At 46.3% G+C, this 26,316-nt stretch overlaps 1 protein-coding gene across 4 annotated transcripts in view; it reads left to right on the forward strand.

Annotated features, from left to right (window-relative positions):
- Window positions 1-15,452, forward strand: part of LOC140387461 (NT-3 growth factor receptor-like) — a 1,104,107-nt gene extending 1,088,655 nt beyond the window's left edge. For all 4 annotated transcript variants that reach the window (XM_072470576.1, XM_072470577.1, XM_072470578.1 and 1 more), the window contains 2 exons: window positions 5,497-5,655; window positions 12,036-15,452. In XM_072470576.1, coding sequence (XP_072326677.1) covers window positions 5,497-5,655; window positions 12,036-12,221 — 345 coding nt within the window. In that variant the 3' untranslated portion in view covers window positions 12,222-15,452. The remainder of the gene's footprint in view (window positions 1-5,496; window positions 5,656-12,035) is intronic.
- Window positions 15,453-26,316: the final 10,864 nt, after the last annotated feature.

A 26,316-nucleotide genomic window follows, 5' to 3' on the forward strand; every position in this document is an offset into this window, starting at 1 on the left:
CCGAAATCGGGGTCGGCAACTTTTTTCGGAGGCTCCACCCCCTCCAAAACGGCGTCATTGGTGGGATCGCTGCACGCCGTTGCGACGGCCTCAGGACGTCACCTGAAGGCCCTCCCCCGATGCTCCGCCCCCGATGGGCCGACTTTCCGATGGCGTGGATCACTTGTGCTCTGGGTTTTCGTCAACCTCGCGTGGCGGCTGCGGACTGTGTCCAGCACCGCCACAGTCGGGGGAGAGTCGTTCCGCTGGCCAGGAGGGGCTTCGGCGGGGGCTGCGGGGACTGGTGGAGTGTGGTCCAGTGGTGGCGAGTAGGGTTACACTATCTGGCAGGCCGGGTCCGCAGGATTCGTTGGGTCCATGATTGACACTCGGGAGGCTGACAAGCTGCAGCCACATATACCATATATACATTACAACCCCCACACACACTCATCTGAGCCAACAAAATGGCACTGGTTGCACTGGAGCCCGCCCATCCCACTGATGGGTTGGCTGGGGCCAGAGGGCACCTCGGGAGGTACCCTGGGGGGACACCCATACGACCTGTAGCCCTAAGTTCACAGTGGGCAGTCAGCAGCATGTGCAGCTGCATGGCTGCCTTGCAGACCACGGCAATGCTGCTCTGTGCCCATCAACCCGAACCCTACAGCCCACCTCCTGCACACCCCTTGCTACCCCCCCCCCCCCCCCCCCCGGCCCTGACAAAAGCCCCCCGGCCCTGCAGAAGCCCCCCGGCCAGCGGCACAACTGTCAGCAAACTATGGCGATGTTGGACACTTTCCGTACCCCCTCTCTCTCCCTCAGCTGCCATGATGCCGGTTTCACGATATTTAAAAGCACAAGTGAACCTCGCCTGAGGGAATTGGCCCATCAGAGGCGGAGAATCGGGGAGACCCCGGAGAATACTGGGTTGGGCCAGCTAATGATATGCAAATGGTGTTTACTGTGCGTGTATTCTGGAACACATTGACGCTGCTGTTGAGGCGACAGAGAATTGCGATTTGGCGTGAAATCGGCCGCCGCAATTTTGGCGTCAGAACCAATTCTCCGCCCAATCACGTTTCGCGATTCCGGCATCAGCTGACAGAGAATCCCATCCATTGTTTCTTACATGTTGACATGAATTTTGCTTCAGTAACTAACTCCAATAGTAAATTCTATCACCTCACACACCGTGGAGAACAACTTCTCTTATGTTCTGTCCAGTCTCAGATATAATCTTACATTTATGTCTTTGTCCAACACCCATTTACTGGAAACAGTTTCTTTCAATTTACCTTGTGTGCCTTCAAAACTTTAAGTCACCGTTTTAACTATTTTCCAGCTTCCTTTGTTGGGTCCCAGAACAAGTTGTTGCCTCCTAGCTCGCTATCTCTTTCTTCTGAAATTCCCTGTCTGAGCTTTTCCAACACGCTCACAGCACAGAAACCGGCTTATCCAAACATCAGGAATTCTGTCTTGCGTAAACATGACCATGATGCTTTATCCCTTCCTGAACTATCCTCAGCGTTGGATGGGTTGACTTCACCATCCTCCAATATAACTGCCACACAGCTCCAAGGAGTTCCTGTGGATGATTCAATTCCTACTGGGCCAAACACAGCCAGTACATCAGAAAAGCTGGTGTCACTTCCCTCTTCCATACCGTCAACTCCCCATTCTATTCTCAGTTCCCCCTCCTCTTTCTAGTTAGATCAACAATCACGCATACGCTAATCATTGACAGCTCTGCATCTCCACCAGCTCTTTCAGCCCCTCTATTGCTTCTGGCCTGACCAGCCTTAAGTCTCAGTGGAGTCACGGATGTCCAGGTGAATACCAATCTTAGCCAGGATATATTCCACCAATGTCTCACTGGCAAGTGGCAAAAGGGAGTTTGGCATTTCTCATCTTTCTTCATTGGGATCAAAGTTCTTTCAGGTTAACTTGTCATGGAACTTGTGTTTGCTAATATTTCTTCTTTGTGGTTCATGATTCCATGGCACATGTTGGTAGTGCATGCTCTACTCTATGTGCAAGATGCATAATGTAGCCATGAGGTGTGACATGAATTGCTGGCATAAACTACAAGTGAATATGAAGAGGGGTCAGTAGGCTAACCTATTGCCCAACTCCCTGTCGGGAAAGTTCAACGCACGGCAAAAATGCTTCTTTGTCAAAGCCCCAAACAAGAAGACTTGGATCAAGTCTGAGAAATGGTTCTGGTCTTTGGCTGTGTTTGGATTTTGAGAACATAAATGTGGCGCAATGCAACATTCCTCTCATCTAATGAAGGGAGATGTCTGTTGTTCAGCTGATGAAAAGAACGCAAAGATTTCAGACAACAGCTTCTGGCGAGTTAGCTCCAGAGGCTCAATGCACTCTCGTATCTCCAGCTCAATGCTTTCCCATGGACTGCGTTCTCGAGAGACAAATAACTGCTGCTGATGAAGCTCTGCCCCTCTAGTTGGTAAGTCTATGATTTGATGGTGTGTAGTCTGTGCCCATGCTGTAGAACGGTGGCAATTCACCCTTATTCTGTTGCTTGTGAAGGCCTGTTGGTACCAGCTGTCCACCTGTAGGGAGAGCTTGTCAATTGTCTCAACCGTGTCGTGACTATTATCGGGTAGTAGAAGGTGCAAGCAGGGTAGTGGGCCAATCCACAATGCTGATAGTCCACACACCCGGTCAGCAGCACATGGAATAGAGCAGAAGACCCTTGTGAGTGTAGCCAATCAGCAATGTTATGGCTAAGCAGGGAATATGTTTTCAGAGGAACTTTCCTGTTAATATCTCAGAGATGCACCATTCGCTGAAGTGAGAACTAATTTGGTATCTCGGCCTCTCCCGCTGACTCCGCAGTGATAGCTGCTGCTATGATCTGTATACTTCAGTGATATTCAAAGGTAGTCTCTCGACTCCTGGCATTGTTTGTGATATAGCTGTTTGACCCACATTCAAGCTATGTTCTGATGCACTATCCCTACCCAGACACTGTTGTAGGACAGTCACTTGACAATGGGATTCCCCCATGGGGCTGGGGAAATTGTTCGATTTCCGATTATGTGCAGCAACTTCACAAACGACACACCACAGATGATAAACTTCAAAATCCAGTGCATGTTGGAGTTTGAATTGAAAAAAAAGTAATGGGTATGGAGCAGGAGTTAGCACAGTAGTCACACAGCAGGTACCACAAGTAACAGGCTTCACCCTATATACAGCTGAATAAACCTTCAATCAAATGAATGTGCTAAACCAACAAATGCTGAGTTACATAAACAGTAACATCTGCAAGTGGCTTAATAACAGTCTTCCCACTCATTATAGTGACACATCGGCGCTTTCAGAGAAGGAGGGAAGCAGGAGGATAGGTGAAGCGAGAGATGATTAAAACTCAGAGAGCGATTCTTTCTCTCCACATTCTGAAGTGATGCGGGTCCCAGGCAGGGACTCAGGATATTTCACCATCGGTCTGTCCTCTCCCTACCAGGACACTGCACTTAAGGGGAGGCAAAAAGGAGGCAAGATGAGAGAGGGAGGTGAGGAGGAAGGGAAGGGAGTAGGCATAAATGAAAGACAAATTTGTCTTTGCTGCCACATTTTGCTTCTGGCTGGAACAGAGAGACACAATACTTTAAAGAACAATTGTGACTCGCGCTTTGGAATGGGATACCATTTCTAATCTGAGAATGAGTTTGCTTCTTTGGACAAAGAACCAGCTGACCCCGTGCTGCTGATTTACATGAATGGTTCAGGCAAAGAGAGAGAGAGTAATTTTTCTATGTTTGCTGATGATGCAAAGTTCAGTGGGAATGTAAACTGTGAGGAGGACACAAAGAAGCTGCAAAGTGGTAAAGATAGCAAAGTATGTCGGGAACAAGCTGGAAGATGGAGTATAATGCGGGGAAGAATTAGGTTTTTCACTTTGCAAGGGACAATAGAAAAACAGAATTGTTTTAAAAAGGTGTGAAAGTTGTAAATGTTAAATCTTCCGAGATGCTTGGATGTACCTGTCATGGAACATAGAAAGCTAGCATTCAGGTGCAGAAAACAACTAGAAAATCAAACAGCATGTTGGCCTTTATTGGAGAACCAGAATAAGGAACACTTGTGACAATTGTATCGGGTTTTGGTGAGACCAGATCTGGATACGGTTTGCAATTTTGACCTCCATATCTAAGGAGGGATTATACTTACCTTCGACTCACTACAAAGGATTAGTTCCTGGGATGAGAGGGTTCTGCTCTGATGAGGGGCTGACTAAAATGGGCCCATTCTCACTGGAGTGGTAGAAGAGGGCTTCTCATCGAAACATACAAGATTATCAAGGGGCCTGGCAGGGTCGACACTGACAAGTTGTTTCCCCTGGTGGGGGAATGAAGATCATGGGGCACAGTCTCAGAATAAGAGACTGATCATTTAGGACTGAGGGGGGGGGGTGGGAATTTCTCACACTCAAAGGGTTGTGAATCTTTGGAATTCTCTTAAGGTTGTGGATGTTACATGGTTGAATATATTTAAGGCTGAGATAGATCTTTACGCACTTAAGGGATATTGGGATCAGGCAGAAAAGTGGAGTTGAGGTAAAAGATCATATTGAAAATTGAGCAGACTTTAGGAGCCTGATTCACCGGGAGCTAGAAAATTGGAAAGGTGAATAACGGATTAAATTTAATGCGGAGGAATGTACTGAGGTTCTACTGTAGCAGATATGGCTAAAAAATACACCAAGTTAAGTGGCATAACATAAGCCTTTCGGAGCTGTGTGGACTAGGATGTTCCAGCCTGGGGTGGGGGTCACCTTCGGCAGAGCAGAAAATCTTGTTGATGGGAAGGGTTATATTTCTGTGTGTCATGTGCTCATGTTTGCTAATTTCATAGTGCTGAAGCAATGTTTTACCATCTTTCCCAATAGAGATAATCTACATGTTTTGACATCGATGGCAAGAAGGCGTTTGCCCAATGCGGCTAAGAACAAGAGCCAGATAGCTACATCCCACCAAGCTATGACATTGCACAACTTTGCATCCTTCCATTAGTTCATACTGTGCCCATGTTTCTACAGTTGTGTTACTGCAGGGAGGCAGTGGCACAGTGGTATTATCACTGGGCTAGTAATCCAGAGACCTAGAGTAATGCTCTGGGGACCTGGGTTCGAATCCCGCCATGGCAGTTGGTGGAATTTGAATTCAATAAAAACCGGGAATTAAAAAGTCTAAAGATGAACATGAAACCATTGTTAACTGTCGGTAAAAACCCATCTGGATTACTAATGTCCTTTAGGGAAGGAAATCTGCCATCCTTACCTGGTCTGGCCTACATGTGACTTAAGACCCACACCAGATTGACTCTTAAATGCCCTCAGGGATGGGCAATAAGTGCTGACCCAGCAAGCGACGCCAAAAAAACCATGAATGATAAAGAAAATGAAAAAATACAGAAATAGAAAATTGTGACCAAGTATAACATGATGTAACTGATCTTCCTGATGCTTTTTGATTGAATGTGTTCCAGGTGGGTGGTCACACTATGCTTCCAATCCGTTGGATGCCACCTGAGAGCATAATGTACCGCAAGTTCACCACTGAGAGTGACGTCTGGAGCTTCGGAGTGATCCTGTGGGAGATCTTCACCTATGGCAAACAGCCCTGGTTCCAGCTCTCAAACAATGAGGTAAGAGACCGGAAGAAACACTGCTGGAGATGTGTTGGGGGACGAGAAAGACTTGCTACAATGAACATGGGCCTTAGAGACACAAGACAACTTGAGCAGAAAGCCTAATGTTCTCGCTCTTCAGTCTCTCGGGGTACATGCTGTGCATTCCACAACTAGTCAATCTGTGTTTCCTCAAGTGACAATCTGATGCATTAGTCTGAGTGGGCTAGAGCAGATTACAATGAGTAACAGATATTCTGTTGCTGTGGGCTCAATTTTCAATGCTTAACACAAGATGTTTTATGATGTTGGAACACTGCATGCAAGTCACTGACGGTTCCACTTAAGTTAATTAATATTTAGTCATATCTGCTACTGTGGAACCTCTGTATATTTGTCATTAAATTGAATCCGTAATTCATCTTTCTAGTTTTCTAACCGGTGAATCTCTCAATTTTAACCTTTTCCTTTGAGTTTCCTTTCCCCGCAACCACCCCACCCCCACCCCCCACCCCCACCCCCACCCCCTAATGCCCATGTTCCCCTCTCTTTACATGCAACTGCCTGTGTTCTGTCTTGCACATGGTCCCATTCGCCCATTACCCCTGACTTTATTGACCACCCAGTTAGTTGCTTGGCAATACAGAACTTGAGTACTGCTGAAAAAAGAGACGCCGAAAAAAGAGACACATTTTGTTGACTTTGATTGGTAGAGGTGTTGCAAAGAGAGCAAAGACAATCCACATATCAGTGAATTTGAAGTGGAAAAAGAGGTTGATGACATACCTGTTTACTATCTGCACAAACAGGGTCTTGTGCATTGTTATGGGCCAGGGTTTCGAAAACTCCAAAGTATATCACAGAGTTCACCTTACCCACAACTCTTTATTTATTTTGGTTGCGATGAGCACAAGGGCCTGCCTTTCAGGTGTTATTCATCAGAGGCCTTAAGTATTTTTAATCAAAAACAAAGTTTATTCTACAAATTTAGTTAACATTTCTATAAACACACACAGTAAGCATTTTTATCAACTACCAACATAAGTACCCACACAGCTACAGTACTCTATGTATAACCCTTAATAACTTTTCCCCTTAAGCTGTTCCAATTTAATAACAAGATCCCGTAAATCAGAAAACCCTTTTCAAAAGGTGTGGCCAGCACACTGCGCTCAAGACCTGGTTTGGATGCTCTTGTGTCCTTCTAAAACAGCAGGTTTGAATTTCTTCCAGAAAACAATTATTTATTTTCAAGTTATCAAGCAGTCCGGAAACAGCTTTTAAAATGCAGACAGAGGGAAATAAAACCTTTTTCAACCTGTGCTGTACAAACCAGTTAAAACTCAAAAATGAAAGTAAAACCCAGAGTCACAGCCCAGTTCCACCCACACAATGACATCACTGAAGCCATGTGATAAGACAAAAACATTTCTGCCATGACAGCATTAATATACGTAGCTTCCAGTTCATGCAAATGTGCCACACTGCGAGCCCAACTGACAATCTCAAATTGGTTGTCTGCATAATTCTGAGCACACTGTGGATTATTTAGCAAATATTGTCCAATCGCGGAATCACATCTAATGTTGGACACTGTGTTTTTAGTTTTGCAAGTACAGGCTGGTTGGGAACCTGCTCTTTGCAAACAGAAAGAACATGTACACACATAGCCCCTGTTTCAACTAAACAAAATAAACAACAGCCATTTTCTGATTCATTCTTCAGGGCAATGTCTTGACCACATCCCTCTGGGCAGACTTGGGACTCACCAGCTGTCACCGTCAACTGGTGCATTCTCCATGAACATGCTTCTACCAATCAAAGTCCAATTGCCAACAAATTAGCACTCTCTTCTCTTACAATATGCATTTGTTGATTTCCATTATGTTGTGTTCTTGCGAATGCCCTGACAAATGTAAGATGAAAGGCTTTGACAAAAAATGTCTCTATTTTTTCAGGAAGACCTCCCAATTTCCCAGCACTTCAAACTTAAATTCACTTCATATATAGATGTATTTTTGTGGTCTTGTCTCACCCTATCTCTGTAAACTGCTCTAGCCCTACAATCCTTGCGAACTCTCAATTTCTCTGAATCCAGCCTTTTCTGCAAAGTTCCCCTTCACACCCCAGTTCATCCCATTCCCGCTACCTCTGGAATCCCTTTTACCCACATGCATATGAACAAAAATCAGGAGGAGGCCATTCAGCCCCTCGAGCCTGCTCCGCCATTTAATAAGATCGTGGCTAATCTGATCGCAACCTCAAATCTGCATCCCGCCTCCCCCCGATAACCTATTACCCCCTTGCTTACCAAGAATCTCTCAACACCTGCCTTAAAAACATTCAAAGACTCTGCTTCCATCATCTTTTCAGGGAGAGAGTTCCAGAGACTCTCGAGTCTGCGACAGAGAAATTTCGCCTTGCCTCCATTTTAAATGGGTGACCCCCTTATTTTTGAATAGTGACCCTTTTTTCTGGATTCACCCACAAGGGGAAACATCCTCTCCACATCCACCCTGTCAAGACCTCTCAGGATCTTATATGTTTCAAATGAAATGAATGAAAATCGCTTATTGTCACAAGTAGGCTTCAATGAAGTTACTGTGAAAAGCCCCTAGTCGCCACATTCTGGCGCCTGTTTGGGGAGGCTGTTACGGGAATTGAACCGTGCTGCTGGCCTGCCTTGGTCTGCTTTCAAAGCCAGCGATTTAGCCTAGTGTGCTAAACAGCCCCTATGAGTTGCCTCTTGCTCACTCCAGCAGATGCAAGTCTAGCCTGACCAGCCTTTCCACGGTAGCACAGTGGTTAGCACAGTTGCATCACAGCTCCAGGGTCCCAGGTATGATTCACAGCTTGGGTCACTGTCTGTGCGGAGTCTGCACGTTCTCCCCGTGTCTGCGTGGGTTTTCTCTGGTTGCTCCGGTTTCCTCCCACAGTCCAAAGGTGTGCAGGTTAGGTGGATTGGCTATGCTAAATTGCCCTTAGTGCTCAAAAAAGGGTAGGTGGGATTACGGGGATAGGGTGGAGGAGTGGGGATCGGGTGGAGGTATGGACTTAGGTAGGGTGCTCTTTTCAAGGGCCGGTGCAGACTCGATGGACCGAATGGCCTCCTTCTGCACTGTAAATTCCATGGTTCTATGGGTCCTCATAAGGCAACCCGTGCATTTCAGGGACTGTTCTCCATCTCAGTTTTTTTCAAGACATCCCTCAAAACTGCTCTCTTAAAACAAAGTTTTGAGCACCTAATATTTCCTTTTCATCAGAGTCCGTTCCTGCCAATGCACTGTGGGATATTTTCCTATGTAGCAGCTGCTATATAAATGCAGGCTGTTACTACTGCTGTTCCAGTTGAAGCTATCCTTAGTGGCAGAGGTCGTGCACCACATCCCTCTGGGCAGACTTGGGTCTCACCCCGTTACCGTGTAATTGTACTTGGGAACAGGTGATCGCAACAGAATACCACCAAAGTTAAAAATGTAATTAATTAAACAAATTAATGCCATGTATAATATGAGAAGATGAGATTAACCACTTTGTTCATAAAGCTGTGAAGATTTAATTTTCTTTATTGTGATTTAATTTTTCTGTCTCAACGTTCTCTCAGTTCCCGATGCATCTACAATCATTTTGCCTGGTAATTAAATGTTTGCCGCAGGCTGTGGGTGAGTGGTGCAGTTGAATCTGATGATGAGCCAGATGAGCTTCTCTCTTTGCATTTGCATAATGCTGTTTAGCAAAGCAGGGCTCTCACGTTGCGGATAGATGTGACCACTCTCCAACCTGTTGCTGTTTCACATAAGTAGGTTTTATTGGCACCATCAGCTCATAATTAGCGTGTCACAGTGGCCAGTTAGACAGTGACTCACGATGTCATGTTCATCCAGGGAACCCACAAAAAGGTCCGCTTACTGAAACACACAGATCAGGCAGGTTTGGAGAGAAGAAAAAATATTTGTTGGCTGGAAAATGTTAACCCCTCGAGCACAGGCCATTTCCACCCTGGGTGATATTAACCTCCCAAATGCCAATCATTTCCCCACTAGGTGGTATTAACCCTCCTGACTGATAGCCATTTCTTTGCTGGGTGAATAATAGCCTCCTAAGTGCTGGCAATTCACATGCCAACTGATATTCATCTCTGACGGCTCGCATGTTCTCTCGATGACACAGGGACAGATCGACAGTATTCAGAGGAACAGCAATAGGCCATTTAGCTCCTTGAACATGTTCAGCTATTCAATGAGATCATGGCTGGTCTGTAAGCTTGCCCCATACCCTTGTTAATCTCTTAACCATATATTGAGGGAAGGATGAATCCGAAGTCAGTCTTTTTCTTCAGCCTGGTTTATTTCCAAGACTACAGAGTAAGTACACATTCCCCTTGTTCCCCCCCCCCCCCCCCCCACACCCAATATAAACTACTTTTTATACTCTTGCAATAATTCCCTCACCTTTCCCCAGTGGGGGCCAGGTGCACTTAACTAACTTAGAGCATGCACTGGGTTGCAACACAATTCTAACATTAATAGCTTTGAATAATAAAAATCTGTCTATCTCAGATTTAGAACTTACAGATGATAAAATCCACAGAATTCCTACAGTGCAGACGGGGGCTTTTCCGTCCACTGAGTCTGCACCAAACCTCCGAACGAGCACCCTACGTAGGCGCATTCTCCCAACCTATCCCCATAACCACAGCTAAGCGTTGGACACTAAGGGGTAATTTAGCAAATCCACCAAACCTGCACATCTTTGGACTGTGGGAGGAAACCGGAGCACCTGGAGAAAACCCACGCAGACACAGGGAGAACGCTCAAACTCCACACAGACTCCAAGGCCGGAATCGAACCCTGGTACTGTGAGGCAGGGGCAGCAGTGCTAACCACTGTGCCACCGTGCCGCCCTAGCATCTGTTGCTGTTTGTGACAGAGGGTTCCATACTTCTGAGACATTTTCTGTGTGGAAGTAAATCACTTCTGAAAAGACTGGCCGCAGTTTATAGTCCATGCTCCCTCGTCCTAAACGCTCAAACCAGCAGAAATCATTATTCTCAACTACCCTGACTGTACCCTTTACAATCTTGAAACCGTTAATCAAATCAGCCTTGACCTTTTAAATTCCAGGGGATACAACCCTATTTTATGTAATATCTCCTCAGAATTTAATCTGCGGATTCCAGGTATCGTTCTGGCAATAAAAGCGAAATACTTCCAAACCGGAATCTGAAACGAAAGCAGAAAGTGCTGGAAAAACCCAGCACGCCTGGCAGCATCTGTGGGGAGAGAAAATAAAGTTAATGCTTTGAGTCTGTATGACTGTTCTTCAGAGTTGAAGAGAGGGAGAAAAGTGTTGGATTCAAGCTAAATTATAATCTCAAACACATTTTAAAATACCGACCACCCAGCTGGAAACACAAATTAAATTTATTTTAAACTTGATTGATTTCTGTTTAATTGCTGGTGCTATGGAAGGATAGGGCAGCGATGGGTGCTCAGTTACTGAAGAGTTGTGATCTACCTCAATTAGAAAAAGAGGTACTTAGGAAAAAAGAGCAGCAGAAATGTCACATTCCACTGCAACCATTCTAATCAGAGCAGTCACCTGGAACAACTTTCATTATTCAGTGAATAATGTGGGAAGATGCCCTGACAGTGAGTGGATCAGCACTCAATGGCCATCAGTGGATATACTGCAGAGTCTGTAACAGATTCATATGATTTTTTGCAGAACACGCTTTCTTAGAGGCGACCAGCACATTTTTCCTCATATCCATCTCTGTTTAACTCGTGGGCACAATTTTCCAACCACGCCACGCGCCCATATATGCTGGGAAAGGTCTCTTCTGGGATCTAACTGGCTCGCGATGCCTCGCGAGATCGAATGGTATCTCGTTAGACATTACGATCTGGAGCCCACCCATTGTGGGCGGGATCAGAACAGCTAGTCTCACTCTAATATGCAGCTCGCCTGATCTAACCGAGGCATTGGGATCCAACCCCTTCGCCTTCGAGACTCTCGCGAAGCGTCGTTCATTACTGGCTCCCACGAATGAGGACCAGGTGGACCAGCACTTAGGAGAGGGTGGACCTCCCAGGGGATTGGAGGGGGGTCTCCCAGGGGATCGGAGGCCTCTGGATGGTTGGCGTCCGGGCAGGGTAGCACCCTGGGACTGCTGGTGCCACTTGGGCATTGTGCATCTGCTTGGGTCCATGCCCTGGGGTGCCCGGCCCGGTTGAAGAGGGGTGCAGGGTGAGGCCTCCCTTATAGGTGAGTTGGGGCTTTAGGGGTCCTGTGGTGGGGGGGGGGGACCCTGTTACAATTCAGTTAGGTCACGCCCAATGACAGGAAATTACTAGAGCTGAATGCATAAACTAACGGAGCGTTCTGGTTAATTGCAGGTGATTGAATGTATCACGCAAGGCCGCGTGCTGGAGAGGCCGAGGGTCTGTCCCAAGGAGGTGTACGACATTATGCTGGGCTGTTGGCAGCGAGAACCCCAGCAGAGGCTGAGCATCAAAGACATTCATCGGATACTCCAAGCTCTGGGCAAGACCTCCCCCATCTACCTGGATATTCTTGGCTAGAGGGCGAAATGGGCCGGCCCCTCCTGAATGCACTCTATCCCAACAGTAAACTACGGCTTCATTTGGGAAAATCAAAAAAGTGAAGTGCCTGCTGTATATAAAATGTACAGTTGTTTCTGAGGCAGTTTTTCCTGGTACCTGCACACAGAAAGCTGCCGCGACGAAACCGAAAAGGAGCTCGGTTCCAAACAAAATCCCTCCAGACTGCTGAAAACCTCGTCACTTTATCCCGAACCCCATTTTAACCACGAGAGAGGCGTCTCTACTCAAAGTCCAGCGGATTATTCGGATACTCTTTAACACCGGGCCGGGCCTCGGAGGAGGGTGTGTTCCAATAAACCTCTCAACGCCAACTTGCGGCGGGGATGCGGTATCCATTCCCCACGCACACCTTGCAGAGTTCAGCAGTCCCGCCTGGCGAGCAGGGCCTGGCCGTGAAGCTGCCCTCTCGTCGTCAGGGTTCTGTTGCAGCGAAATTCGGATTGGATCAGGGCGCCGAACAGAATCTACCTGAGTGACGGTTTCGGACGACCGTTCCGGAGTTCGCTCGCCAAGGGGCAACAATGTTTGGAATGTTTTAAACCTTTTTCTTTTGTTTGAGGGCAATTGCTTGGTTATTACCGGGGTGTTTCTGCAATCTGGATCAAACACGAATACCTCTCCAGAGTCCGTTGAGCGACTGAGCTGAAATACCCAGTGGTCACAGGCAGGTGCCACAATGGTTTTTTATGTCCAACGAAGCACTTGGTGTGGATTGAAGCAGGCCTCTATTCTGGCCAGTTCGATGTACCTTTTTTTTTGTTGTCAACCAACTGTTATTTTAAAGTTGTTGTCAGCTACCTTTGTGTGCTGCAGTTACAATGCTTTAAATAGACACTTGTATTATCATCTGTATATTTATACCCAGAAATGTTTTCATTTTATTTTCATTTCCAGGGCGCCGCACTCAGCAGTTTTTTAAAGGAGGGGAAGTAAACTTTGTGGAGGCAGGAAGATCTCCCCATCCCAGTCACCTCTTGTGCTGCGGGCAGCGAGTCACAAAACGCGTGCCCATGCCTGTCCACAGGAGAGCAAAGCTGGGCGAAATCTCCCCGCCGCCTCCTCCCAGTCACAAGAAAAGCCTCTACTTGAAATGCGTTGGGAAGCCTCCCTGCAGTGGCGACCGGCCAGACAAAGCTGGCGTGCCAGGCAGATGGGGGCACATTGCCCGGCGCCGGCATCTACAACTGGCATTAATCCAGCTGGCCCTTGCCTCCTCAGCCAGTCACCTCGGTGGAAGAGAAGAGATACTGCAATCGGCGGGTCAGGCGGAGGCCCCTGGGTCAAGACATTCCATTCTCCCAGTGAGACCAAAGGCCGCAGGTCCCCTTGAGGCTCAAATAATAATTTCAAATGTGACTGGGCATGGCTACTGAGTATTAAAAGGCCAACATTAGTACCCATCAGCCCAGTCAATTCCTCCTTTATAGGGAAGAGATGGTCGGCTGTGTGAGCTGCAGGAAGCACTGAATCGTATGGTGGCACCTCCGACCTCTTCCTGCTGATCGGATGTTGGCAGCGTGGGCTTCATCTGTAGGCGGTCCAGCATCCAGACCTGTGCCAGCTGCACATCTGCTCTTTACTGAGAAGCTGCAAATAACTGAGCCGTGAGCACGTGTGGGGGATCAGCATCCATGATCGAACTTTAGACGTAGAGCAGCACTGCTCCCCATCCTCCTTGTATAGCTTCCTGTTAACGGTCTTGTACCGAGCGATCTCAAATACTGTGCTCCAAAGCAAAGAGCAAACAAATATCTGTGTGTCGATGGAACGTTCCAGAATATCTGAAGAAGCCTGCATTGTATCAAAGGAAGCAGCGAGCTCAGTATGCCAATCCTCTGCTTCATCTTCCCAAGCATCTTATGCAAGCGCGCACCTCCCCTGTCTGCAATTCTAATTCATACTGAAAGGGGAAGAAGGTGAAGGCCCAATCACGCCAATACTTGATATTCCCTTACAGACATGGACGTTTACAAAACTGGACGTAAACAAAAAACGGAAGGACTGTCGACTACAGGGGAGCAAATCATTGCACTGGGTACCAAGTAATGGTAGGCAGCTCTGAAGGCTTGACATTAGACACCTCGAAGACATAAACTAAGGGCAGACAGGAAAGGCACTGAATCAATAGGCTCACTGTGCATATCATGGGACCGAGCGAGTGCAGTCCCTCATCCCTGTCAGTTATTTACTTACTTTACAGCACGTCCCCATTTCAAGATTGCTCCGAAAGGAGTTGAAAATCTGCAGGAGGCACTTTCTTTTGGTGTTAACTTATTCTTCATGTTTTTTTTTAAACGTAGCCGTCTTCAGTTTAGTTTTTTGTGTTGCTTTTGGCAGAAGGGAATTGAGCAATGCCCTGTAATGTTTTGCTGCAATGTACAAGCCATTCTCCTACTCGGTACCCCCATGAACTTCCACGTCTTAAAATGAGCTGAAAATCAGGTGGTCAATGTCGACCCAGTAACGTGCGAGATTTCACCCATTGGACAAACATCGCCACCCTGGGACTTACAATTGAATTGCACTGGGACTGGCATCAGGATCAAGGATGGTAGTGACACTGGCACCAACACGGTTCAATAACAAGGGGGTAAAAATGACTCTGGGCACTTTGTGTGTGCGTGGGACATAATTATAAGAGGGTTAGTGGAACATTTCTCTCGTTATCTCTCGCTATTTTATGAACACGTTTCCAATCTCATAGCAAATTCCGAGCAGAGGAAATCTTCATCGATGCATTAGTGATACCACTACGTCCGGCACGAGGAGTGCAGCCCAGGAGTTCTGGCTCAGTGTTGGCTATGTTCTCTGACATCTTGGCTGAAGAACAGTTATGTGAGAGCAGGCAAGTGAGGCTACCACGGCCTGATGCAACATTTGCCTATTTCCATCGCAATCACCAGGGAGCGGCGTACAAATGCCCCTCTTCTCACCTCTCCCCTGACCATTCAGACATGCAGAAGAATTTGGGTTGTTTTTAATGTAACTGTGCAAAGCTCTGTGTAACTCTCGTACTTTATTTTCTTGGAAGTGCAGTTCGCTGGAATGATCACTAAAGACTCATTAATTATTGGCCCTATTCCATGTAGGCTAGGATCTGACGGCCTTTTGCAGGTTACAATATATTCATCATCTGCCATCTGAGTGATTCTCTGTAAATCTTAAACTGATTAAAAGAAGAAAAGTCTACGAATGTTTTGCAAAATTTTGACTAAACCTAAAAAAAGGTTCTTTTTTTAAAAGGGAGACATGTTGCTGACTTGGTTGAACAGTTAACCGAACTTCAGACAAAATATCTGTTCAGACCTCACAACTCCTCGGGTGGAGTAATCATCCAGATGAATAGGCGGTAAAATGGCTTCACACCGTGTCATTGATCTACAGCACCATAACACTAGATAGTCGATACATGGCGGCCGAACACAAAGGATTGAGTGACGGTCCTGTAACTCATCTCCTGTGTTTTAAACCAATTTCAATCGTTCATGTGACAACCAGGGGTATTTCATTTCGCAGGGGTACACCGGGGTAAACCACATCCCATCAGCCCAAAATGAGAAGAAACATTGTGCTTCTGCAACAGTGTATTGCAAGACTATTCCCATATGCAACATAAGGTTAGAACAATCGAGTCCACCAAACCTGCCAGCACTCCCATAGCATTTGTGCCTATTCGTTTGGTAGAAGCAGAGAACTCAAACTCTCGCCACCACATCAGTGGTTCACTACAGGATGTTACAAAGAGGAGAGTAGTGCACACCAACTCACCCTACATGCCAAGTACTCTCATTGTACCTCATGGCACTAATTCCAGCTTATTCTGCCCCCCCCCCCCCCAACCCCAACCCCACGACGCGCATCCACACCATTGGCAACCGTGCCTTCAACCTTATCAGCTTCAAGTTCCGGAATTCCCTCCCTAACTCCCTCACCCCCAGCCTTCACCTCCATACCCTCCTCTAAGATGCCCTCCTTAAGATACCCGTCTCTCCGACGCAAGCTTTCGGTTTCCCCATCTGATAGCTCTTACTTTCTTGGGCCTCCGTTTTGAAAACAAAATCTAGATTATGCCTCTGTGAAGCACCTTGGAACCCCCCCCCCCCCCCAATCCTACATTACAGGCGCTATATAAATGCAAGTTGTTGTTGATAATGGTTTATGTGAGTGAAATGTAAAGTCATGTGTGGGCATGAGACCATTACAGTTTTTACCAGTTCTATGACCAGCCACCTAATGACCATGTCAAATAAAGGCCTCTGCTCCTCACTTTCACACAGTTCTCCCGGGCTCTCTGTCTTTGTGCCCATGTGTCTGTGTGTCTCACTTTTTCTTTTAGCCGTGTGCGTCTCCTTTCCTCTTTACAAATGGTTTGAAAATGAGGATATGGTGAAGTTACCGTTTGAAGGCTTACATGCACACAGTGCTCAGCAAGATACTCAGAGGGTGGACAAGGCCAATGGCCGGGAGAGGTCGATGTAAAAGGTAACCGGACACGACTAATGCTGAAGGCCGGAGCCAGGGACCCATTGTGCTGATAACCTCTGAGCCGGTCAGACAGCGCCGAGAAGCGAAGTAGAAAAGTTGCCACTGTCAATGGGCGCAGCAACTTTCCATCAAATCTAAAGCCAGGAATGAGAGGGGGAAATTAAAGCGGCTTCAATCTCACAAACAGGCAGCTCGGCAGCCTCAACCTCGGGGAGGCGCCTTGCAAAATTGCCAAAACGCCTGCCACAACGTATCAGCCCTAAACTCATTTTCAAACCTGTTTTGATTTCACACCTATTCCTTGCACTTTCTATTGCTCCCAGTTTCTTGCATTTCCTCAAGCCCAACTCTCGCTTCCTTGGTTATTTAACACCGCCTTTGTCTCTTTCATGCCTCAGTGTTTGTTTCTGTCATGGCCGCACTCAATATATGTCTATTCTACATATATATATAAAATGCTCCTTTAGTTTTCAAGACAGGTCTTCACTTGAAACTTTAACTCTGATGTTCTCTCCATTGGTGTCGACCGACCTGCTCAATGCTTGCAGCCTTTTTCTTTCTGTTGTTGCTTTGACAAGTAGTCAGATGGAAGAGAAAGAATTGTAAACACACCCAGGGCTGAATCATTTCCCTGCGTCAGAAAGTGAAAAGGTACAATTCTGGCCATACGCTATTATTTAGGTTTAGAAATTTTCTTTGGTTTTCATGGTTTAGTTGTTTCGCCCCCCCACCCAAAAAAATGAGGCAGGTTTTGCCTGACGACACTGGGCCATCTTTGATGTCACTCCTTTCGCTGCGGCACGGTAGCACAGTGGTTAGCACTGTGGCTTCACAGCGCCAGGGTCCCAGGTTCGATTCCCGGCTTGGGTCACTGTCTGTACGGAGTCTGCACGTTCTCCACGTGTCTGCGTGGGTTTCCTCCGGGTGTTCCGGTTTCCTCCCACAGTCCAAAGATGTGCAGGTTAGGTGGATTGGCCATGCTAAATTCTCCCTCAGTGTGCCCGAACAGGTGCCAGAGTGTGGTGACTCGGGCATTTTCACAGTAACCTCATTGAAGTGTTAATGTAAGCCTACTTGTAACAATAAAAAAGTTTTTTTTTAAAATATATCAATTGTTTCATGGGATGTGGGCATGACTGCGCCAACAGTTGTCACCCTAATGTGTAGCTATTAGGTCATTTTTCAGCATCAACCACCTGGCCAGGCCAGGTAAAGATGGCAATTTCCTTCCCGAAAGGAAGGGCATTAGTGAACCAGATAGATTTTTTATATTGATGATAGTTACATGGCCACCATCACCAGCTTTCAATTGAACATTTTATTAATTGGGATTTGAACCAATATCCTCAGAGTAATAGGCACTAGTCCAGTGCCACTGCCACTACGCTATCGTTCAATGCACTGTCTTACCCTTTGGGCACGCTTACTATTAATAATAATAGTAATAATAATCACCCATTGTCACAAGTAGGCTTCAATGAAGTTACTGTGAAAAGCTCCTAGTCGCCACATTCCGGCGCCTGTTCGGGGAGGCCAGTACAGGAATTGAACCCGCGCTGCTGGCATTGTTCTGCATTACAAACCAGCTATTCACGCAGCATCGCTGACTGGAATCGTAACGTTTCATGTTCCAGGTCCCCGAACGTCCCTCCCCCCTGGTTACCAAGAATATGCCACACCTCAGCACAGCCATTGGGAAAAGAGGAAGAAAATTGACCCTTATTTGATCAACAAAGGAATACATAATAATAAGTGATATCACAAGGACCATCAGACACCAACTGCAGCATTTATTGGCACTGTTCTAAATTACATCTCATCTTTCACGCAATAACGTTTTATTGTTATAAAATAAATTTGATTTACAACCCACTGGAGGTGGCAGATGGGCTCGGGCAATTTCACTCTCTGAACCAATGGGCTTTTATTGGAGAATCCTGGAAAGCTGACATAACAGTGTGTGTTATGTAGATAGATCAATGTCTCGTGATGCGGCCGTACTTTGACAGTCAAGGTTACCTCCAGAGCCGCAAAGGCCCCAGCAGCTCTGCAATGTTCAGGCGCCCAACCACTCCTGAATCCCCTCGAGAGCAAAAATGTTCATTGTCTGAGGTGGATTAGAATCAGAGTGATTCGCGATATAAATTACCTCAAAAACAAAATTTATGCTTTGAAATTGAAAGTCTCCTACATTTCTGGAAACATTTTGGTCTATTAGATTTAATGGTCTCCATTGCCACTGCCCTTTAAATGTAATCGTACTTATGACCTTCTTAAAGCTCTCAGTGATTGAGTGTCCTTGACTGTGTGCTTTAAATGTGGTACGTGCATGGACACATTAGCTCATGTTGACACGAGACAATGCTGCACTAACAGGCAGTAGGTGTGACTGCTGGGCATGGTCTGGAGTACAGTGCCAATGGTGTGTGACACAACACACACCCAATCAATCTGAGCGTGACCTTCCTGCCATCACTTGGTGCCAACAGGGATGTAAAGGCCTGGAAGGCAGGATTTGTAGCCTTTCCGCACAACCAGCATTGGACATGCGGTTGACTCCATTTTGAAAGTCCAAGATGTCCAAAGTGGCAGCCTAATTCAGGCAATAGGCCCCTCTTATTACAGAAATCAAGGTTCTACGAAGTAAATAGGACCCAAATTGCAATTTTTGGTGGGAGCCTCCGCTGTGCAGGTTGCAACTGGTTCCCTCTGGCAATGAAACCGCAGAATGTTCCATCAGGGCCCACAAAATAATCTGGGGAGCTATCGCCCTGCTATATTTATATTGTGCCTTCTGTGACCTCAGGACAAGCAATGAGATGCTTTTTGAAGTTTAGTCATTCTCGCAACATGGGAACATGGCAGCCGATCTTGAGCACAGAAAGATCCCACAGACAGCATCGTAATTATGACCCGATAATCTGCTTCCGTGTTACTGATTGAGGGATAAATATTGACCAGGTCACTGAGGAGAACTCCTTTGTGAACTTGTGCCGGGGAATCTTTTACTCCAACCCAACGAGGACCAGTGTATCACACAAATGGCAGCATTCCTGATTGCACCGTTCTCCCTCAGTAATTCTCTGGAGTGTCAGCCGAGGGTTGTGCTCTCAAGGTGCCGGAGTGGGAATTGACCTTTTGACTCAGAGATGCGAGTGCTACACCACTGAGCCGCTTTGACACTGTGAAGCAGGAAACGATAATGAGTCAACGCATAATTTCACACACAAAGCGAAGCTTCTTTACAGGGAAGAATTTATGCTAATGAAAATACATGCCAAACTTTGCTCTCCCGCCTGTACAAAATTGACATATTAATAAACCGGCAGCTTGTTCAATTGGAAACCCAGCTTTACACTTACTGCTCTGAAACTACAGTTAAATGTCATGATGTGCATTACAGTTGAAAAAGAGATATTTAGTTGCATTGCAAAGGTTGCAGCTTTTGACGTGGATTTTGCTGCATTTTTGAAAACTTCCTTTTTTTAAACTATTCTTTCTGAGAGAATTGTTGGGAGCTTATTACAGATAGTGGGAGGAGCTAGTATTCTATTTTTTGAGGTGGCCATTTCTCTAAGCTGCCCCAAGCAGATGTTGCCTGAGCAGCAAGTGACAACATCCCAAAAACAAGACTCTCAGATCAGAGCATGGCCAAATTCAGTGCCACGACCATTCAGCTCAACATGCCCGTGCTGTCTCTCTGCAAGAACAATTTAGCTACACCCCCACCTTTCCCCAAACCCTTGCAAATGGTTTCTCTTCAGGTGTTTATCCAATCCCCTTTTGAAAGCCACGATTGAGCCTGCCTTCAACACACTCATGTTCCGGATCCTCACCAGTCGCTATGCGAAAAAAGATATTCTCATGCCGTTAAATAGTGTTTTTTATCCAATCACTTTAAATTGGTGTCCTTGATCCTTCCACCAATAAAAATAGTTTTTCCCTATCTACTGTCATGATTTTGAACACCTCTATCAGGACTCTTCTCAATCTTCACTTCTCACAGGAGATCATGAAAACTAAAAGCAGTCGCAGGCAACTGCAAAGGAAGAACCTAAGTATATATATTTAAATTTAGAGTACCCAATTCTGTTTCTTTCCAATTAAGGGGCAATTTAACCTGGCCAATTCACCTACCCTGAACATCTTTGGGTGGTCGGGGTGAGACCCAAGAACCTGTATTTCTATAGCATCTTTCACAACCTCAGAAATATCCCACTTCACAAGCAATGAGATACTTTTGAATTGAAGTTACTGCAGCAACCCAGCAGCCAATTAGCAGGCACCAAGATCCCACAAGCAATAATTAAATATATGACTGGGTGATCTGCTTTAGTTACTGGTTAAGGGATAAATATTGACCGAGACACCAGGGTGAATTCCACTGTTTTTTCCACTGGAAACAGAGGATGATTTACATCTATCAGGAGGGCAGACGGTTCTTGGCTAAATGTCCCCAGCTTCAACTAGATAAACACATAAGATTCTATGTTGATGAGGTTACATGAAGGTGGATACAGAAGGTGCGGTACATAAACACATGCAAAGAGCTGCTGGGCTGATTGGGTGCTTTTGTGTTGGAAGTTCTGTGTAAACCCAGTGGCTGGTTCAAGAATAAGATCAGAAACTTAGCAATGAACAAATTTTTAAGCAACCAGCTCCTTAAGTGAAGTTCGAAATCTGTAGCAGCGGCCCACCCTCGCAAAAATTTAAAAAATGTCATTGGAGTCCAATCAGAAGATGGCCTAATGATTGTTCGTTCATTCTCGAGTGATTAGAATTAAAGGGAGCTCTCGATGCTTAAAAAGCAATCAAATCTCCATTTCGCACCTCTGCCAAAGTTGAATTTCACCCCCACAGTTTGATTGTCATTAAGCAAACACTAAATTCAGACAGAGGGCAATTGGAGGGGGCAGCAGCTGTTAAGTAAACACGAGGTGAGTTTATCCAGATGCTTCACTTTGAAATTCCCCCAAATCCTGGAGAGTTCCTTTCTTTGCTTATATTTTTTCTATCAAGTGCAATATAAGGTTGAGTATGATACATGAAGAGTGACAGAAAGAAAATTCATGTTGATTGTACCATCTTAATACTGATGCACAGTAAAGCATGTTAACAGAAATTTCTCCAGTTACTAGCTCGTGTGTGCTTAACATTTGCCGAATTGTGCCTGACAATTCTTATCTTGTTAGTGACGTTAGGATTTTTCAGTGTTTGGTACAGGTGCATTTATGTCATGCTTTTCATGTTCACTGATGCCACAGAGCACTTTGCAATCAATGGAGTACTTTTTGAAAGGGTAGTCACAGTTGTAATGTGGGAAACACGGCAGCCAATTTGTGCACAGCAAGCTCCCACAAACAATAATGTGATAATGACCAGATAATCTGTTTTTATGGTGCTGGGCTGCGGGATAGCTGCCCTGCTCTTTCTGGAATTAGAGCTGCAAGACCTTTTCCAACCACTCAGGCAGGCAGATGGGGGCCTCAATTTGTGTTGCCCTATTATGTATTTTCTTTTCATGTACTAAATGATCTGCTTGAGCTGCTCGCAGAAAAACACTTTTCACTGTATCTCAGACAAGTGACAATAAACAAATCCAAACATCCAAACATGTCTGCTGAAGCCCTGAAGTCAGCCTTGAACCCACAACTCTAAAGTGTCTATTGTGGGGTATTTGTTGTGATTGGGGTCCCAAGTGACAGACATCTCAACCACCAAGAGCTGCAGGTCAATCAGTGGCTTTGACAAAGAGTCATCCAGACTCGAACTGTGAGCTCCGCTCTCTCCCCACAGACGCTGTCAGACCTGCTGAGATTGTCCAACGTTTTCTGTTTTTATTTCAGGTTCCAGCAGCCGCCGTAATTTGCTTTTATCTTAGTGGCTGGCAATTCATCATTGCCACCAACGCCATTGGGAGCAGCACTGAACCCACCAGAGACACTGGATGAGGGAGTGACCCCCAGGCCTCAGATGAGTGAGGGTGGGGGGTTTGCAAGTTTGGGTCATGGAAATGGTGCGATAGAGATTGGTTTTTAGGACCCACCTCACGCTGCTCTATGCCAAGTCCCTCCGTCAGGCAAAAAGTGCCTAACTGTGAGTCCAAAGATGTCCAGGTTAGATGGACTGGCCGTGTTAAATTGCCCATTAGTGACCAAAGGTTAGGTGGGATTGCGGGGGAGTGGGCCTAGGTAGGGCTCTCTTTCAGAGGGTTGGTGCAGACTTGATGAGCTGAAAGGCATTGTGGGGATTCTATGAGGGAGGAAGTGCAGGGACCACCACCCCCCCCACACCACCCCAGGCGGCCACTGCCAAACCCAACAGTGTTTTACTGGGGAGCCTTGGAAAGGTGAGCATGCTGCGAGGTCGCCATTGTGTACGTTCTCTCTGACTCTGCGTGGGTATCCCCCGGGTGCTCCGGTTTCCTCCCACAAGTCCCGAAAGACGTGCTTGTTAGGTGAATTGGACATTCTGAATTCTCCCTCTGTGTACCCGAACAGGCGCCGGAAAGTGGCGACTAGGGGATTTTCACAGTAACTTCATTGTGGTGTTAATCTAAGCCTACTTGTGACACTAATAAATATCATTACTTAATCCCTGATCATTACTAATTTCTTCAAGCTTCGGGGATAATAGGTGTCAATTGGCTCACTCAGAACTTCTTTGATATCCCAACACTGCTGGGCAGCTGGCAGTCAGCCCCTTCCACCTCCCACTTAATCAGGGGAGGTTTTGGCAGAGCCAGTAGGTGGAATCGGGGCCTCTTCCACGATGAAGGGAGCCCGGCTGCCATGCCTCCCGGTGTCGACAACAAACCCTGCCTCCAAAATGCTCTCCTATCCTTGAATTGTTAAAAAAGAAAGCAGATACTCAGCATTAGCTGATTGTACCGCAAGATTTGTGCCCTGCCCCTGTGCCAATCCAACCTCCCAATGTGCCTGGAGGAATGAGAAAGGTTAAAGGAGGAATAACAGAGCGTTGCGAGCAAGCGCAAAATTATTATTGAATTGAAAGAGGATCAAGCGGCAGCGCAAGTTGTTGAAAGTGAATCTCATCCACTTAAGAGCCCCTCTCAACATTAGATAATGAACCTGAAATCTCTTCCAGCTACTCTCTGTTTGATGTGGTTGTTTCTCCTGGTTTGGCTCCTCCCTTTGCGATGGGGTGGCCACCCCTGATGCCAGGAGATGTCAGCATTAGTGTCACATGCATGGTGGATATGAGCGCAGAACATAAGCAGCTAGCCGGGGGTCTTCCACACCAAGCATTCATTCAAGATCCTATTCATATTATTTACAGTGCAGCAGGAGACCATTTGGCCCATTGAGTCTGCCCTTGAAAGACCACCCGACTTAAGCCCATACCTCCACCCCGTAACCCAGAACTCCACCTAGCCTTTTGGACGCTACAGGGCAATTTAGCACGGCTAATCCACCTAGAAAGCACATCTTTGAACTGTGGGACGAAACAGGAGCACCGGAGGAAACCCACGCAGACACAGGGAGAACGTGCAGACTCCACACAACCAGTGCCCCAAGCCGGGAATCGAACCTAGGTCCCTGGCGCTGTGAAGCAACAGTGCAAACCACTGTGCTACCTTGCCGCCCCTCAGGTCGACACTCCTGTGCAAAAAAAAAACCACAGGCGTGTTATGCTGAAATGCTTGCTGCCTCTGAGGCCGATTCACCTGATGCCTTTAATATTCCTCTCACGCTGTCTCCCTCTCTCTCGCTCTCTGCATTGACTGACGCAGCTGCCTCAGAGTTGTGGCGGAAATGTAGACATTGCTAGGATCACACTCGCACTGAAAAGGTCTGTTGTTGCGAGACAAGCCAACAAGTGGGCTGCAAGCGGGCCCTGCATCTCAATGAGGTCAGAAGCTGGGAAGGGAGAGAGCAGCTGAGTGAACACACTTTCTTTTAATGACATGGTTGATGTGTGTTGTCACAGGCTGCAGAGAATCATTTCCCGGCCATTGCTCAGCGCCTCGTGGCTCGACAATGCAGTGCAATTAGGACAGGATGGAATTGCATTGTCACGATTTTTAAAAATATAGATCAGAATGCAGCTTGCACACCGGGAGGGGCTGCAGCAAAACAAATAAAAGACGCGGATGGGTTGGCAGGGCAACTGCCCCCCTGCTGGCCGGGAGCGTTGCCCCTGAGATGCCCAGTGCTCTGTGCTGACATCGAATTCACCCTGCGAGCTGGCAGTGTGACAGGAGAATGATATCATTTGTTAAAGATGGCTGTCACATGTCCATGGTCTGATTTCTCCCCCCCCCCCCCCCACACACACACACACAACTTCACTTTTAGGCAGACCATATTTAATAAGATCAATTGTGAACAGCTTGGCTTTCAATAGAACGGACGTTATTAAAGTCAATCGGTGCCTGAATAAAACATGACATTTTTGGAATAAAATGTCAAAAGATTTCCTGAGAATGCTTATCACTGAGGGACTGTAAATCTGCCACTGAGGATATTGCAGAGCACGCTGGGTACTAAATAGCCCAGGTGAGACACACACACACACACTCTCTCACGCATGGTTCAGACAAGCTATCAAGCACTGGGAAAGTTGTGACATGGATTTGGTCGAAAAAGCAACACACGAGAAAAATCTTTCATTTCCTCAAGGCAGGGTAAGATTGAGTGCTGTGTTAAGACTTCAGATGGAGCATTGCCCTGAAGCAATTTCGGAGCTGTCAGGAAATCCGACATCTAGATTAACCTTTGTTCAGTGAGTCTCAGAGAGTGACTCCTTGTGATGCATGTGCTATCTCTTGTCTAACCCCTCGTTGTAACCCTCAGTGTCCCTCTGTCTGTCAGTCTCTGGCGGTCTGAGGGGACCTGCGGCGAAGACAGCTTGAGTTTTCTGTGTGCCTGACCTCAGAGGACAAGCTTTACCAGGGAGAGAACTTCTCACGGCAGCTTTCTGTCACAGTGACCCTGGGTTCAATTCCTTGTCAGGAAGAGAATCTCAAATGGGCAGCGGCGGCCCAGTCCACGTTATTAAGTATCTGGCAATGAGCTGAGTTAAATCGTAAGATTCCTTCTTTAAATGATACAAACCTTTTTACTATTATCATTAATAATTTCTGATGTGCTCTGAATCCAAACCCTTCCAGCCTCCATCCCATCTTTCACTGGTGCAGTATTTATTCTCCTCGTCCAGTTGCAGGGGATACTTTTATTTGGAATTTGCTTTTAAAGAAACCCTTTGGGCAGATATCGTCTCTGCACATTTTTACCTCTTTGCTTTCTTCAGGCATTTCCGATCTGTCAGCAATATTTGACACAGATGTAGAACGGGAATGCAATTCCAATTTACATTTCCGATATCGTCAAAACTGTCAGATCATAGAGTGACAAATGCACAGGGAAAGATTATCCACCAAACCTTCAAACTGAGTAAGTGAGACAAGTTACCCACCAAACCGTTGGGACTCTGCAATGAGTAAAGCATTGAAATGGGTTACTCACTGAACCTTCAGACTGGCGAATGAGCAGAATGGGTTCCAGCTAGACCGAGATGTGTGACTCGTGTCCTGAGCTCAACTGGT

Source organism: Scyliorhinus torazame, chromosome 12 (assembly GCF_047496885.1).
Source record: "Scyliorhinus torazame isolate Kashiwa2021f chromosome 12, sScyTor2.1, whole genome shotgun sequence".
NCBI classification, from domain to species: Eukaryota; Metazoa; Chordata; class Chondrichthyes; order Carcharhiniformes; family Scyliorhinidae; genus Scyliorhinus; species Scyliorhinus torazame.